This window comes from Amblyomma mixtum, chromosome 6, assembly GCF_055824585.1.
Source record: "Amblyomma mixtum isolate Tamu chromosome 6, ASM5582458v1, whole genome shotgun sequence".
NCBI classification, from domain to species: Eukaryota; Metazoa; Arthropoda; class Arachnida; order Ixodida; family Ixodidae; genus Amblyomma; species Amblyomma mixtum.
The window spans coordinates 106,842,764-106,859,568 of record NC_143017.1 but is presented as its reverse complement, the minus strand read 5'-3'; the positions used below and the strand labels follow the sequence as shown (position 1 = coordinate 106,859,568).

The window sequence follows — 16,805 nt, the reverse complement described above, 5'->3', positions numbered from 1 at the left end:
GAAGAGCGACCCTAGCCGCGCATGCGCCTTTGTGGACTATTTGATGCATATGGTTAGGGAGCGGAGCCACCGTTGTCTGTCCTATTACGTTTGCAGGAAGGGAAATGTTTAGTAGGAGCTCTCGTAAATCTCCTGGTGTACCGATGCGTTGACGAATGTCTCTCCCGGTGGTGTTTTTTTGGAGTCTGGCGTTCTGCGATGCTAAGACCATGGATGTCTCTGATCTCATTCAAGGTGTTGCGGACTTCAAGTTCTGTTAATCGGTCGAGGTGTTGGTAGTAAGGCCGAGAACCGTTTGCGAACGATAGTGTTGACCTGTTCAAACTCTTTCGTGAGTTCATGGTTTGGGAGGCCGTATGCGATTCTGCAGATGAGAAATGCTTGTATAAGACACGTCTTCCTCTCTCATGTCTTTCCTGTGGCGCGTTATAAGACGCCATAGAAACGCCAGAAACGCATCGCATTTATAACTCATCTTACCACGAGAAGTGCTTGGAAAGGACGCCGGCCCGGTCTCTCAGACCCGTCATGGCTTTGATGTTCGCCAGGTGGGACGAAATCAATTCACAAGCAAAAAAAAGGGGGGCCTCTTCACAAGCACCACTTTATGCAGTTCTGCGTGGGTTGCCTTAATATAGAGTACTGCTTCGACAGAGGGGCATTGCCGCGGCGGTTCGTCTTTCTGTGCAACTTGTTTTTTCGCCGCCGTTCTGCTAGCCACGCTGGGCGCGATCAGTGATTTTGGTCACGTGCGGCAGCTTCCATGATGTTGATGGGTCGCGGTGTTTTGGCGATTTGTATGAAGCTCACGGTCAAGTTCGACCGACAGCGATGCCCATTCTGGTCCCGTAGACTGCTCAGTGCACGGTACCGCTAACGACGCCACCGATATTTTCTTCTAAGGGCACCAGTTCGTTTAATGAACACGTAGCTTCAGGTCCTACGCGAGCATGCTTGCCTCTCTATCGGCTTCCTGCCGTCACCTCGATGTGATGACACCCAAGCCTCTGTGGTCGAGAGTAAGCAATACCCTCGCTATACGGACGAGGTCGCTCACTTATTTTGAACTTCCATCTTGAACTGCATTCGCACGTAACATTACAAAGCTATGCCTCGTTGTTAGGTGTTGTGGTTGTTAGAAACATTGGCTCAAATTGTCACTGCAAATGCAGTTCGCGACAGCCCAGGGGAGTTCCGATTCGCTCATCGGCGTACATTTCACCCCAGTTCGGCAGTATTTCGAATGCTTGAGCCAAGGTGTACAATCATATATGTGTATGTATAGTGAGATAGTTAAGACAAGAATAATAAAACCAACTTCCATCAACTGCGCTCTCAATAATCCCCTTTAATTCATTCATTGCAGTCTACGGCGCGTCCCAGATGTCCTCAGTTGGAGGTAAACTTCTTCTATTATTTTATTTTACCTCTGTTGTAGCTATTGTTTTAACGCTCCAAGCGCCAAGAACGTTCACTCGGAATGCATGCTGTGAAATCGACAGCGCGGAACAATCGGAATCATTTGCCTGATTTTACGAACATTGAGTATTTTCGCCTGCTACAATGGCTGACTACGTGAATCAGGCACAGAAATTAGGAAATGAAATGTTTTAGTAAATACAAGATTCATAATATGCTAACGATTATTATAACTTTCAAGGGGAGCTAAACGCAAGAGGAGGAAGCCGCTGCAATTGGTGTGGGCCGCATTTTAAGATTTGCTTGCCAGCGGGTACGGCAGTCTAATATTGCAATCTGAGTCCATGTGTCTTTCTGCCCCCTGCGATTCTGCCTGCGTAATGACGGCGCTCAGGCCTAAGCTGGCTCTTAAAACAGCACAAACGAAAAATAAGTAGGACACTATTACACTAAGGAATAATTGAGAGATTTAGAAGTGCGGACGTCTCGGACTGAAATGGTACCAGTTCCTGCTCAGAAGCTGCTCAATAAAGCAGACACATAAAGACCTTGATGTGTTCGTGTAAATTAAACTCATTCACAAAGCGGCAACAAGCAGGAGCTCTAGGAATTGAAAAAAGTAATCGCACGCAAGCCTGTAAATACCAGCAGCCTGGTTCACTACCACGGTCGCTCTTTGGGCGTGCCTTTCTCGTGTTGTCCTTAAGAATCACTTGCTTCAATGACAACTTCCAAGTATCTCCACCACACAAATTAACATATCTTTTCTAATTTTGCCTTTCGACGCTGTAGGACAATCAGAGATGTCAGCGTTCAGCGGTAAGACTGCGATTTGCTTCTTAAGTTTTTTCGGGCACAACCTGAAATTACGTACTAACAGTGGTTCGGCTGCTATATAACGGCAGCAGTGACCACAAGAAATAATAGATTCATACCCTATATGATTACTTCGACTTCTAATGGCTCTTGTCTGATCGATCTTTTTTCCAGGTATCGAGTCCTCTTTAGGTACCCAGCCTGGTAAGTGTATTTCTGTGCTTGATGAAAGCTTAAACAGTATGTGGAAAGTCAGGAATTGAAACCAAGGTGGCCATCTTTATGGTGGCGAAATGCTAACCATGATTTCGCATAGGTGCGCCCATCAACCAGTTTTGTGCGTTTTATTTTCTGGCTGAATCAGTTGGCTTGCCGCCACTTGCCTTCCATTTATCTACTGCAGCGTCTGGATAGAAAATTAAAAGGCCCAACTACCGAATTTTTTTCTTGTAGCTGGAATATGGCTGGGCAGTGCTTCTTCCTAGGCAGGCATGATAGACCAACCGGCGTGACACGCATTTCATGGGTCCTCCACTGTTGACCCATAAAGAGCACTCGAAGATTGAAATTCCGCGACTAAGTAACCCTTAAGACGCTTTCCTGGAGTCAACAAAATCAGCTAACAATAAAGAAAAAGACCGTAACGCGAACCGTTGCAAAATGCTGAGCGGCAGCGAAAGAAACAAGGAACAAAATGATTCAGTGCCGCCCTTCTAACTTCGGTGCTGGTGGTCATTTTGCGCCTACTCACCCATCGAAATGAAAATACCGTCTGTCTAAAATATCTGGCCTTGGTTCTGCTGATGAACCTAGTAGCCCATTTGGTAATCAGCTAGTTTGCATATCACCAAATAGAAGCTCCAAAAAATCTACAAAAAAATTACGAGGAACTTAAGCAGCTAAAGTGGTGAAAGGCGAAAGCCTGAGTGCTGTATTCTGCTGTGCGATTGTTCACTGAAAATTTGTTGGCGCATTAATTAACTGCCAATTATGACGCTTAAGCTTCGCCTTTAGGAGTGAAACGCGACAGCGTGTCGTAGCGCTGCCACGGAGTCCAAGGAACGCCACCACCCGTTCGGCGCGATGCGTTGCCCTTTGAATGCAACGCTTTTTGAGGAAAGGAAATGGGGCTGTTATTATCTGTCATCTCGGTGGACACCAGAGCCGCACCGTACAGGAAGGCAGGAAGTGTGAGTGAAAGAAGAAAGAGGGGCCGTAATGAAGAAAATGAAAATTGTATTTGAGGAAAGGAAATTACGCATTAAATGTCTCAATCTCAGTACACACTAGTCGAAAATTGTATTTGAGGAAAGGAAGTTGCGCAGTAACTGTCTCACATATTTCGGTAGACACCCGTCAAAATTCGCGCGCGATGACGTCACGACAATTTGGACAATCTGAAACGCGGACAAATACGCATTGGTTTTTGAGGAAAGGAAATGTATGTGTCTCTCATATCTCGGTGGACACCTAAACCTCGCCGTAACGGGAAGGGAGGAAGATGGGAGTGAACGAAGACACCGTATTCACTAGACGCACCTTTGTTCATTCCAAACCATCGAGCTGGCATGGCGGAGTGGTAGCGTGCTCGACTCGCACTCCGGAGATCGGGGTTCGATTCCCAAGCTCGGCCAATTTCTTACTCGGTTTTATTTATTTATCTGATCTGACTAGAAAAGTTAGACTAATTGTTTAAGTAAGCAATTAACCAAACTCAGTCAAACTTACTTGGAGCATCACTATACTTTGGTTAGTAGCCAAAGTACAATTGGCCGCGTTTGAAATTCGCGCACTGTTACGTCACGACCGTTTCGACCAACTGAAAAGCGTGACATTTCTGTCGACAGCTCCTGCTTACAAGGGAGAGAAACAACTTTATTGCCATAGATTGGCGGGATTTAGGGCAGGTGGGCTTGGTGTGGCCCCCAGGTGGGGGCGACTTCCTGGGCCCACGAAATGAGTGCCAGTTGGATGCTCTTGTCTGGCCTTCTGAGGAGTTGGTTCCATCCGTCTTCGGAGGGAGCTGGCAGTAAGGTTCGAGGGGGCGGATTTCCCGCGCAACCCCAGAGGATGTGAGCCTGGGTGGCGATTTCTCCCTGGTAACAATTTTGGCAGACGGGGTCGTATTCCCCGTCTGTGATGAGTGAAAGTCTAGAATGGCTAAGGATGGAGTGTGTCTGCAACCTGCGGAGCAAGGTGGCTTGCGCTCGATTCAAGTCGGGGTGTGGAGGCGGGAACTGGCGTCTCATCTCTCTGTAGAGGTTGGTAATTTCGGCAAAGGTCTGGGGAGCCTCGGCAAGAGCGTCTGGGTCCGTGGGGCCGGCCGCCCGGTTGGTTAGTCCTCGGGCTAGTCGGTCGACCCCTTCGTTTCCAGAGTTTCCCGCGTGGGCGGGTACCCAGACCAGATTGATCTTATGGTCGGGAGTGCAGCCGCGAAGGATGCGTGCAGCGGGGTGGCAGATAAAACCTGCCGAGTAATTTTGTATCGCTCTTTTGGAGTCGCTGAGGACTGTGCGCGTACGTGGGTCAGCGATGGCCAGCGCGATGGCGGTTTCTTCTGCCGCTGTCGGAGAGTGAGCTACTACTGTGGCGGCGGTGACGATAGTAGATTGTGGCGTGGTTGCACAAGCCACATATGTGTTTGCACTTTGCCGTGCAGCATCTACGTATATTGCGTGTTCGTCGGCAAGGTATGTGGCGTCTAGTGCTTGGGCTTTCAGCTGACGGCGCGTATCATGGCGGCCAGGTAGCATGTTTTTGGGGATTGGTTTTATAACTAGGCGGCTATAGACCCCTATCGGAATGGGCGTCGTGGGGTGGACGTCGCCTATGGGGTTGATGTTGAGACGGTCAAGTATGAGCCGCCCGTGTTTAGTGCGTGAGAGGCGGTGGATTTGGGCGGTATTGTGTGCCTCTATGAGTTCTGTGAGCGTGTTGTAGATGCCGAGTTGGAGGAGGTGCTGTGTGCTGGCGTACTGAGGTAGCCCCAGTGCCGCTTTGTACGCTGAACGTATAATGCTGTTCACAGCTTCCTCGTCCTTCCGGCGGAGGTGATAGTAGGGGTAGGAGTAGACTATCCTGCTAATGAGGAAAGCTTGCGTGAGCCGACAGAGGTCATCCTCCTTCATACCTCTCTGGCGGGTGCTGATGCGGCGGATAAGGCCGTTGATCTGATTGGCTGTGGTGCGGAGGCGCTGAATGGCCTCCGAGTTTTGCGTGTTGTTCTGTATTAACATACCCAGAACGCGGATGGTGCGGACCGGCGGTATGGGATGGGTGTCGACTTGAAGCACAATAGGTTCTTGCGGTTCGGGTACGGGCAGGCGAGCTCGTCTGTCCCTGATGACTAGTAATTCGGACTTCGTGGAGGAGCACGTGAGCCCGTTCGCCTGTACAAAGGAGTGTACTTTATTGATTGCTGTTTGGAGGGAGTTTTGGATTTCCCCGTCAGAGCCAGAGTTGGTCCACAGGGTAATGTCATCGGCATATATTGAGTGTTTAATGTGAGGTATCTCTTCCAGGAGCGGAGGGAGGCCTCTCATTGTAGTGTTGAAAAGGAACGGAGATAGGACTGCTCCTTGTGGTGTTCCTTGGGTGCCTAGTGTGATCTTCTCGATGTGGAGGTCTGCAATGTGAAGTTCTGCTGTGCGGTTATGAAGAAAGTCGGCGATGTAGTTGTAAGTGCGAGTGCCTACATTCATTTGTGAGAGGTTTGCCAGGATGGAAGCATGTGACACGTTGTCGAAAGCCTTGCTGACATCTAGGCTTAGGATGGTTCGTGTAGCTCGGATGGGTCTCGGATCGAGGATGTCGTGTTGGATTTGCCACATAATGTCTTGAGTGGAGAGGCCGGTCCTGAAGCCGATCATAGTGGGGGGGAAAAGGTCCTCTTGGTCTACGTGAGTGTGGAGTCTATTGAGTATGACGTGTTCCATGACCTTTCCCAGGCAGGACGTGAGCGAGATGGGCCGAAGGTTGCCCAGCTCGAGTCGTTTGCCTGGTTTAGGTATGAAAATGAGGCATTAAAGGCTTCCGCCTTAATAATAGCTCTTATCATTAATAAGCCTAAATTGTGTCACGTTTATTTGCTATGATTCCTGCAGTGCGTGCGGCTTTGAAGGATTGCCTTGAAAATTACCACAGCGCGTGCAGTCCGTCGTGCATCTTTCTTTTCTCACAGTATCGTTTCAAGTGGTCACAATGAAACTTCTTTAGACGAAATTTTTGTTCACAATTTTACCCATCTCATGTAAGAGCCCATTCCCTTACCATATAACTGGGGTAATAAAGTAATATTAGGTGAAGCAGCGTTGCCTAAGCTTCAACCGGCTATCAGAAGGGAACCAAGAAGTCGGGATAATTTTTGTTTGCGTTTACTGCTTATGTTGTTTCTCAGTAGCTATACGCGTCGCGTGTGAATTGTTGCGTGTATGGTGTGTCACCATGGTGTCACAACGTAATAAGCCCCAACAGACGGCCGGATTCTAATTGGGCTTTATGCTGTCAGAAACGCTTTCAAGATAGCAAAATTAGCGTTTAGCCCGAAGGAATCAAACAAAACATAATTCCCGACTGCACCTGTAAGCTGTGAAATAGAGAGAAAAAGAAAGTAGAGTGCAGACTAGTGGTTTGCCCAGTTCCGCCAGCTACTGTTAGCACTACAGTCTATTTACTTTGACTGTTCTAGCTGTTGGTTTAAATCTGGAGATGTATTTGATATAGAGGCTGCCATTTGCTCAGCGTGGAATCACCAGCTATAGTGCCAGCGGCCAAAATAGCTCCGTAAAAGGCGTAAGCAGGTGTATATTACCTATCCATGGTTGCAATGCCCAGTCCCGCTACCCTGACAGAAAAGGAAGGCGGTGTATATACAGAAACAGAGAGCTGATTATTCAATGTTCGATTGTAAATTCGTGCTGCAGTATGCCCCTGACAAATGTTTAGAGGTGTCGCTAACGCATTTCTTGGTTGTGAATAAATGTGGCGGTTACGATCTGTTGCCTTCGTTTTGGTTTTAGAGGAAGGACTGTCGTAAGTAACCGACGCAATGGTGTCTTTTTTTCTTCCTTGTCTGACAGAGTCACGAGGATGCAGCTCAGGCAGATTTCACTTCATTGCATTTCTTTCACTCTTTCATCCTTAAATACGAGGTCACAGTTGGTGTAAATCGACGCATAATAAAAAGACAAGTGAAATGAAACAAAAATACAGCAAACTAAAAAGGCGAAAAAGACAGGATCTATAGGTAATGTGAAAAAAGCGAAAATACAGGAAGCAACGCATGCGTAGCAGTATATGGTTACTTCAAGTTAGACGGGATTTTTACATGTTCTCGAAATGACTTGTGAGTCTTGCGTGGAATGATTTGCTGTCACTGCGTGAAATAAGGTTGTTTGGTGGAGAATTCTGTAGATTAATTACGTTAAAAAAAAGAAAGAAGAGCTGCTAATAGCTAAAGTGCTACTCTTGATACTTTGTAGCTTTGTGGTGGCTTTGGCTGAGGCGGCTGTACGTCCTGATTTGTGCTTTTAGAGTGGGACTCTTCAAGCTGGACTGTAGAAGCAGCTCTCCAGGACGTGAAGACTCGACGTGTCGAATTAGACATACAGTGCACATATCACACGTCAGTTAACTGAGTCAATCGAATCGCTTGAGCTGCCGGCCACAGGCGCCAGGATGCAACGCCTCAGAGCCAGAAAAAGCAAGGCCGAGATTTGGCTCGTTGAACTTTAGTACGTTTGAATGCTAAAGGCTTCATTACCTCAACTGTTGTCTATAGGGCGGTCATTATCAAGGCAGCGAGAGCTTTATGACCCCCACCCTCGCACGAGGGCACGATAAAAACTGAGCGATCTGCACCTAGCGTGCATTGAATTGAATAGTACGAAAGGTATTTAATATGAATTGAGACGGTTTTAATTTCATGAAATCGGAGTTCACGGAAGATAAAGAAAACGAAGTGAAGAGCTTTAGTTAGAGAACCGTAGCACTTGTGCCATGCAGTCTCTGTGAAGAAGCGCTAGCTACCTTCGAGTTTTACTGGTGCTTTTAAATCGTGTTACATGCACTAACTTTAATGCACTTTAAAAACATTAATGCACTTTAAAACCACTGCTGCCACATGTGAATATACAGTAGCACAAGTGCCATTAAAGTGCTTCCCACTACTGTCCAACGTTTGGGATTGCTAGTATGCTAAAGTATGAAACATAGGCCGAGCCTCAAGGGACGAGTTTTTACAAGACATTAAAAAGGAAATACACCCTCGAGGTGCATTTTTTTTTCTGAGAAATGAAAGTAGAATTTTTTTTTGTCGGTAGGCGATTTCTTTCCTTTAACTGAAGTGCTGCGGGGGTAGGCGTGCTATTTTAAAATCTTAATGACAAAACGCTGGCGGGGTTTAAGTGCTATACGTGCAAGGAAGTGAAGAAACGTGCTCATAAGCCATAAAAACACGGGCGCCGCACTTTGAACTGTGTAACTAACATCACGATTCGCTTTCTGCGCTCTGAAACGCATCGCTTGCTGTGTGATTTGCACAATGCTAGCGCCTGCTTGCACCTGAATTAGGGGTGGTGGAGAAGACACGACAGATATATCAAGTGGAGCTTCTTAGTCGGCTACTACGCGAATAAGAGGTATGAGGAGTTGTCTCGCAGCTTTTCCTACCTCACTTCATAAATACGAGTTTGACCTAACTTGGTGCACAATATATGATTAAAATCATTGCCGGCTGTCCTCCTTGTGGAGCTACCAAATTTTTTTTTGTTATTCACGCAGAGGTTTTCTCTAATGGCATCTATCTATAGAGTGCAGTTAAACGCGATGCTATCAGTGCTCATTTACGGACTAAAGTGCTCGTTCCTTTTCTCTTTTTTTTGTAGTGGAGGCACCATAACGACAGTACTTCTAGGCACATTCTGCATTCTCATCCTGGTAATTTGCTGTGGTGTGACGTTTGCCTTCTTCATAGGTACGTTCCTGCTTTAGAAGCGACAAGTAGACGCTTCCTTAAGGGTGTGTGGCGGTAGCGTTAATGCGGCCCTTCAACGTTCCGGGGTACTCTTTGCATGCCACTTTACAGACGACACTGTTCTTTATTTTATTGTTTTTCTTTTAATTCACGACAGGACATTAAAGGCTCCCCTTTCGCCAAGTCGAACAAACGTTCCTCAGTGGTCGAGGGTAGCGGTTCGAGTCCCGGCTCGACCCTTATCTTCAGCGCCACTGATTTTAATTTTTCAGAGGCACAACACAGCGGTGGTGCAATGAAGTGGCGACACGTAGACCAATCAGAAATTGTGTAGCGACGTCATTACTGACTGTTGTATTGTGCGAACGTTGCGGGGTGTTTGAACTACCCCCGCGAGGTCACGGGGTTGTGACGTGACGACCTTTTCCACCAGTTCGGATTTTCTCGACCAGCCAACGCTAACGCCGACTACGATGCTGGATTCTCCACTGGGACCCTTATCACTATGGCGATAAAGGGACCCTTAAATGATTTCGATATTCATAACCTAGTGCATAACCTAGAGCAGAAGTGGTCTTTGATTCGAGTCAAATTTGAAAGCTCGGCGCGGACCCTATAATTCAGAAATAATTTTTAAAAATTACTTGTATTGCATATATGTATATAGCATTTCTGAGGGTTTACTCTGCAGGAAACGTGATTTACCTGGATTGTTTCCTCGCCACTTGTCCGAGCGGAAACATTTCGTTAACGTAAAAGTATCATTTTCTTCTGAAAAATGTGCATGTGCAGGAGAAGAAAAATAATCTGATTTTCTGGTTGCTGATGAAATATTTTGTTTTCCGACAAGGCCTTGCTTGAGAAACCTCATGCCATTGACGAGTTTTACGGGAAAGCAGATATGTGCGCGAAGGACCTTGAGTGCTTTTGGTTAGTAAAAGCCGTGTTATTACAGCTCCTTGATGCTGTGAAACTGTGGTTTCGATGGGGTGCTTAGTACCGTCTCACAATACCGTTAGCACACATTATCTTCACTCTCGTCATATGAGACTGACTCATGAATGGTGAGGAGGCTTATTTTTGCTTTCTTATGTATTAAATTAGGGCCTCCCCATGGTGGAGAAAAATCATTAATTTCTCCTTTTGGAAAAGGAAGAGCATAACTATGAGCATCCATTTGAATAATTATTCCTCCTTGCTGAACTCAGGTAGGAATTGATGGTGAGCTCTCCTTAGTGTTTTTCGCATTTGTACAAAGGCAAAGGGCGGCAGGCAACAAGCAGTCAAACGATATGTGAAGGCATTTTTCCACGTAGAGCATGGTCATGTGGCGTGTCCCGCGTGTTACCACGAGCTGATTTGTTTGTGAGTCAGAGAATGTAATCGCGTCCTGGTTCAGATTCATTTTTACTGTTGCATTCCTTCCAGGTGAAGATTATCACCCCACCGAAGGTGAGCGCTCTTCATCATCCCCTCTATCAGCCTTTCCATCTGGGAAGGCTTAAGGAGGCTTGTGAAGAAAGGATTCCGTTTACTTGTGCTCCCGTTTGCATTTGTTTAGTAAAACACTTAGCGGTGCGAGTTGGTGCATAGCTTCCAGAATTGAAACGCAACGAAGACAGCACACAGAAAGGAGAACGGGCAGCGCATGTCCCGTCGTTGTCCTTTCTGTGTACTGTCTTTGTTGCGCTTGAATTCTGGATGCTATGCATTTGTTTATTCTGCAGTGAGTTAGAATTACTTAGAACTTCATTCAGTGCTCATTTTGTCTCGCGCCATTTGAATGAAAAGGTTCAATTTTTGTCGAAAAGGGTGTTTTCTGTGCGTTTGTGTTACACATTTTTTTACTTCCGAGAAAGAACCCGAGGGAATGGCGATCCGCTTATAAAGCAGTTTGTAGAGAAAATCCTGTATTTTTCTTTGGCGAGATGCAAGCTTCAATCCACGAACTGAAGGCTGCCCGCGATCAGCGTCATCGGACTGTCCTTAAGAAATCTGCGTTCATTTTTCGTGCTTAGAGACGGGTCAGCTGTGCGGTCTTGGGCACCGGCTGGCTGCTCTAGCGCTGTGAAATGCGTAACGAGTTAAGTATGGTGTGTCGTTGAGGGTGGCCTTCGGCCTATCGTACTCAATTTTTACACCACATCGCTGTCATGCGTTGAGGAAAAAATTCGAACGGCTGTGAATGGCATTGTAATGAACTTTCCGCTATACGCTCGCTTCGCGGGTCGTGTTGTTGCACCTCGCCAAACGCCTCTGAGAGTCCCCCGTGACGCTATTGATGTGGTTCTAGAAACTCTCGCCTTGCCTTTGTCGACTAATGGCCCGATTGTTCAACCTTTATCGCTCATTACACGCTGTTGATGGGCCTTGGGTGACACCGCAACATCCTGTGGCTCACCCGAAAATGCCGTCGCGTAACGAACAAAAAGCCGCCACCGTCTGGAAGACGAAGTAACGAGCGCTATAGCTGTTCGGTAGCGCCACCTATTGTCCATGTGATGTGTTGTCACGTGATTAGGCTACTTTTAAATACCTTACGGCGAGCGGACGCCTAGCGCCTTGAGGTCGGATATTTTTGACCAATTTTTGGCGAAAAAGTTTTTCTGCTCTTTGGAGGATCATTTTTCCTTACCCCAAGGCGGTAGGTGCCCGGTCGCCATGAGGTATGAAATTGAGATGCCGAGTGCTAACGAAATGGCCGCCAGGTTAAGCCTGACCATCAGTAAATATTAGCCAAATTAGACATTATTGATGTCTAACATGTCCTACGCATCGAGACCCTTACGAATATTCATTAGTTAGGTGATGTTATCAGCTAATCAATTATAAGCAATTAAATATAAGCATAACCATAACTAAATGTTAGCTTCATCAGTTAATTTGGTGTCTAACTTGTTCTACTCATATAGAGGAATCAAAATATCAAATTTTTTATCATGCCTCATTACTGAGTGAAAAGCGATTAAACATAGTCATGTGGCTAGTTAATTATGACGTCACAAAATTTGTGACGTCACTAATCACCAATTCGATGCACTAATGACTTCACTAATCAGTCACCAACTGGTGACTATATCGATTTACTATGGGGGCCGCCATCTTGAATTCCTCGGACAGAAAATTTCGCGCCGGAGGGAGATGGTAGCAGACCCCAAGAAATCGAGAAACGTGATGAATAAGAGCTCACGCTTTTAAAAATGATTACAGATCGTAGAGCGGGTATTTACCAAACGCTTGGTAATGTATTTGTCTCCATTGTGTTAGGCACACTTGTCGAGATGTTTTGTCAGGACGTTTGGGTGTTTAGCAGGTGCTAGTGGTGCTGTCTCGTTTGCGTTGTGGGAAAAATGGAAGGAATGACGAACCATAAACTGGTATATGGACGTTATCATACTTGCAGGCCCTACAGGTGACTACATTGCCGACTTTGTGCTCATATATGCATGCGTATGCTTTTGAAATCACGCCTTGCAAGCAGTGTAGTGTACACTCTGTTGCAGCAAAATCAGGGCGATCTCGATGCTGGTGCAACGAATGATGGTGTCTTCTGTCTCGCCTGCAGAAATTGAAGGCTCGAGCAGTGGCGTCGCGACCAGTTCTGGGGGTACTGGCGGCAGTCCTGGTGGAAGTTCTGGCAGCAACGAGAGCCAGATTCCTGCAGCAGGTACCGCCACTTGCACGCTTGCGAGTGAAATGATGCGCAGAAATCCTCGGCCCGGAGATAGATCAGGCTTTTTTAACCATGTGCCGCGTATCGGTCTGAGCGTTAAAGTCGCTTATAAAACGTGAGCTATTAAGGAGGAAGCTCTCGTTTACGCGCGGAAAACTTTCGCGGAGAACTCACGACGAAACTGGTCGATCAGAATAATGCGCAGCACCTGAATGAAGCCGCGTGAAGAGTGCTTCGAAATGGCAGAAAGATTTTGGAGTCCCAGTGACGAATATAGAGGAGAGAAAAAAACGAGGTACAAGCGTAACTCCCAATTGTAATGAAGTAACTTCATGCCAAGCGAGCTGGTAGACCGCCAAGTGAACAAGGGTGTATGCGACATTAAGGACAGCGAAATGACTTGTACGAAAAGAGCCACAAGGAAACGAGTAGGATCACGGTGGGTCCCACACTTGAAGAGACCGAGATTAATGGCTAATAGAACACGATTGTGCATAAGGCGTGGATTATGGTGATAAAAGCACACGGAAAGAAAATGAATGTAGCAGATTATATATCGGCAAAAGGTATCAAAGATAAAGAAAGCTGCATGTGAAAGTGGCAAAACAACATGTATGAGACGACAGATCAAGGCAATCGCAAAGTGTAGATAACAAGTAAAAAGAAAAGAATAGTGAGAGGTAATTCTGAGTTCTGCGCGTTTGCATAGCGCAAATGCAGGAACAAAACGGAACTGAACGCTTTATTGACGTTTAGAGGGTTTATGAAGGCACGAATCAAGAGTAGCGGAGGCCACATGAAGGGTTCAGTGGAAGTAAGCGCTTGTGCTCTGTCTTGTCCTTGCTTCTTGCGCTATGGAAGCTTATGGGGATCACCCCTAGCCCAAAAAATCACCCTTCTACTGAGTTCTAGAGGCGACAGTTCTAAAGAAAATTTCTCATGATTGACAGGAAATATAGACGCGTTAACACAATTGTCCTTGCTTTGAGTAATTAAAAATGCGCCATTCTTTCGTCGTCTTGTCCATATAGCTTATCTAGAAAGTGAGTGTTTGCAGGACAGAGAGTACAACTACAGTGGGAACAACGTTGAGCAAGCTGCCCTCCAGTATCTCCGCCTTCAGTGAAGCATCTCCATGCTAGTCCCACCTGTGCTCTTCCTCTCGTTAGCGGAAGTTTAATAAATGACGTTGGAAGCACACCGAACATTTTTGGTATGCTCTTGGTGCAAGCTATCTATTTCAACGACTTACTTGTCACTATCAGACATATAGTTCACGGGGCCCGAAAAACAATCTGAATGCCTACTCTTCTAGCAACCCTTTTCAAATTATGGGGCAGCCTACGGATGAAAGGAAAAACTTTTCCTGCTCTTTCAACTAGGCTGCATTTCACTTTTAACGCGCTCAAAACTAGCCAACCGTCTCATTTGACGCAGAAAGTAAACTGACCACGTAGGCTAGCGAAACACCAGAAACTCTTTTGATTCAAAGAAATTTTATGTAACTACACGCGCAAGGTACATGGCACGGACCTGGTGTCAGTGAGTATAGTACAGGAGCAGCCACTAAAGAACCTTTCATCTCAGCGTGAGGCAAGTGTCTAAAACTGCTGTGCATGTTTGGAATCGGCAGCGAACTTTAAAGAACAAGAGCCTTCTTTAAAAGAGCGTAAGCTGACCACACATACTGGCTTATTGCACTCATTATTGCACCAACACAAGCCCTGACGACGACGACGACCACACAACGAAGCGGCATGATGTTCTGCGTGCTTGGCGAGAACTTCGTAGACGAGACGCCCATTGTGAATGGCTGGTGTGACTACGCCATCTACCCGGACCTCGTAGCGGTCAACGGCAATTTCCAGCCTCTCTACGGGCAGAGCTCCTGGGGCGCCTTCGAAAAGGTTGGCTCCACATAGTAGCCTTCAATTACCGCAACCTCACGCGCATGCACATGTCTGTCTCAGATTTCGAGAGATATGCACTTAATAATTTGTCGCCATGTGGGTACATTTTCCATTTGTTGCCTATACTTCATCTTATCACTAATGCTCGATGTTTTGGGTGCTAGAGCTGGCCCTATTCAATCCGGGGATGCGTTCAGAGTGGTGTTATCATCACCATTATCATAATTCATCAGGCACTTGAAGGCCCCTGTTGAGGGCATTACATAAGGGGAGGGGAGTAGCACACATAAAATAACGCTGCTCTAGGAGGCCAGAAATGAAGCAACAATGAACGAAAACCACTCAGTTGGAAAGCTATAATTCGAATAAAAAGCTTTGGGGTGGTTGGTTTATCGTGGTTTAACGCCAGAGCGACCCAGGCTATGAGGGGCGCTGTAGTGAAGGGCTCTGGACATTTCGACCACCTGGGGTTCTTTACCGTGCACCGACGTCTAACAGTACACGGGCCTCTAGAATTACGCCCACGTTCTTCGGGGCGTAATTCTAGAGGCCCGTGTGAGCCACCGCTGAGCCACCGCTGCGGCTTTAAATAAAGAGGGCTTAGTCGTGAAAAGGAAGAGGTAGCAACATTTTTGGGATAAAATGAGATATTAGACGTCGTTTAAAACAGGATTCACTTAGAGGAAAAAGGAGTAGGGAAGCTGATTACACTCATGCGTGGTCTACAAAGGATAGCCGGCCAGCTGACGCGTTGCCTGCGTCAGAATGTTGCCTGCCACCGTGATCAACGAGTGTGTGAAAGCCAGCGAACCAAGAACTGTTTTCATGCGCAACAAGGCTGGACAAAAACAGGAAGACTGCCGCAGCGCTGCGTCGGCCTGCGTTTTCGTCCACTCTTTCGTATTCTCTTCTCAGCGTTGATATAGGTCCATGACTGTTGATAGCAGGTAGAGGGGCTTCGTCAGCACTCTAGAGGTACTGCTTTGTGGAGACAACATTTTGCAGCTCAGAAGGTAAAGACTGAAGGTTGCGCCTCCGCAAATATTGTCTCTATGACGTCATACTATCGCGAATTTTGTGTTGTTGATGGCAGTTACAATTAGTGTGTACTCTTCATAAGGCTTTCGACGACTCCCGAGGTCGTTTTCGACCAACGTAACTTTATATTCTTCACGAAATACGCACATTCCTGCGCGGCTTTCGCACCCTCCTGCGCATTTTTTTCATTCCGTCTAGTAACCGCGTCTAACTTCAGGTGTGATCACCCTTTGCGCTTGCTAAAGGCCTAAAAAGGTGCGAGCCGGATACGTGCAAGTTGTCTCGCCGTGCTGCAGAAGGACGTGACGAGTCGCCTTTCCCCCAACGCCTCACAGGCCATCGCAGCACAGCCAAACTTTGCGCCCGGCGTGAGCTTCTGGGACGGCGGAGTCGGAGCCGCCGGCAGCGCGGTGTCCCAGATCCCCGCCATGGGCGCCCAGCTGCAAGATCTGGTGCAGATGAAGCGCGTGAGGGCCATGGGCCTGCTGAACTTCGCTCGCCACGCCAGCCTAAGCACTCACACCCTTGCACCCCTGTTCAAGGTCAGTGGTCCTGGAGGACATTGCAATGCGAGGTGACTTGCTTGCACTAATAAGAAATTTACCTTGAAATTATTGGGGGTGGGGAGATTTGCCGCTCACCCAGCTTCACCAGGTGAAGACGCGTGTGGATGATGTAAGATAGGGACGACTTGTAACTGTGTACCCGCACGCCCACCCGCCACTACTGCACGTCAAATAACTCAAGCAAAAGCGCGTGCACTTCAGCTGCGATTAAGACAAAGTTCTGACAACGCCACTGCTTTCGACTGCTGCATGTGACTTCAAGAAAGAATGTTCCAATATCTATGGATGTGTCCTGTGCAGGCACTCGACGATGCATTGCAGGGCGTGACAGACTTAAAAACCATGACCTTCCTCGGCGTCTGGCTCTACAATCAGAAGACGGCCATGGATTTCGTGTCTGAAGTAATGTC

The 16,805-nt window shown here is 47.0% G+C and overlaps 3 protein-coding genes across 4 annotated transcripts in view; 1 reads left to right on the top strand and 2 right to left on the bottom strand.

The window, feature by feature from the left end:
- The window catches only part of LOC149339943 (acetylcholinesterase-like), a 113,992-nt gene that overhangs the window by 21,297 nt on the left and 75,890 nt on the right, over window positions 1-16,805 (bottom strand). The window lies entirely within an intron of this gene.
- The window catches only part of LOC149339944 (acetylcholinesterase-1-like), a 245,475-nt gene that overhangs the window by 153,319 nt on the left and 75,351 nt on the right, over window positions 1-16,805 (bottom strand). The gene's annotated exons all lie outside the window — the stretch shown is intronic.
- Window positions 12,788-16,805, top strand: part of LOC149339946 (uncharacterized) — a 12,885-nt gene continuing 8,867 nt past the window's right edge. Inside the window, exons 1-4 of the mRNA XM_089550610.1 lie at window positions 12,788-12,875; window positions 14,604-14,788; window positions 16,165-16,371; window positions 16,696-16,805. The exon at window positions 16,696-16,805 is cut by the window's right edge and continues 9 nt beyond it. Coding sequence (XP_089406736.1) covers window positions 14,639-14,788; window positions 16,165-16,371; window positions 16,696-16,805 — 467 coding nt within the window. The 5' untranslated portion in view covers window positions 12,788-12,875; window positions 14,604-14,638. The remainder of the gene's footprint in view (window positions 12,876-14,603; window positions 14,789-16,164; window positions 16,372-16,695) is intronic.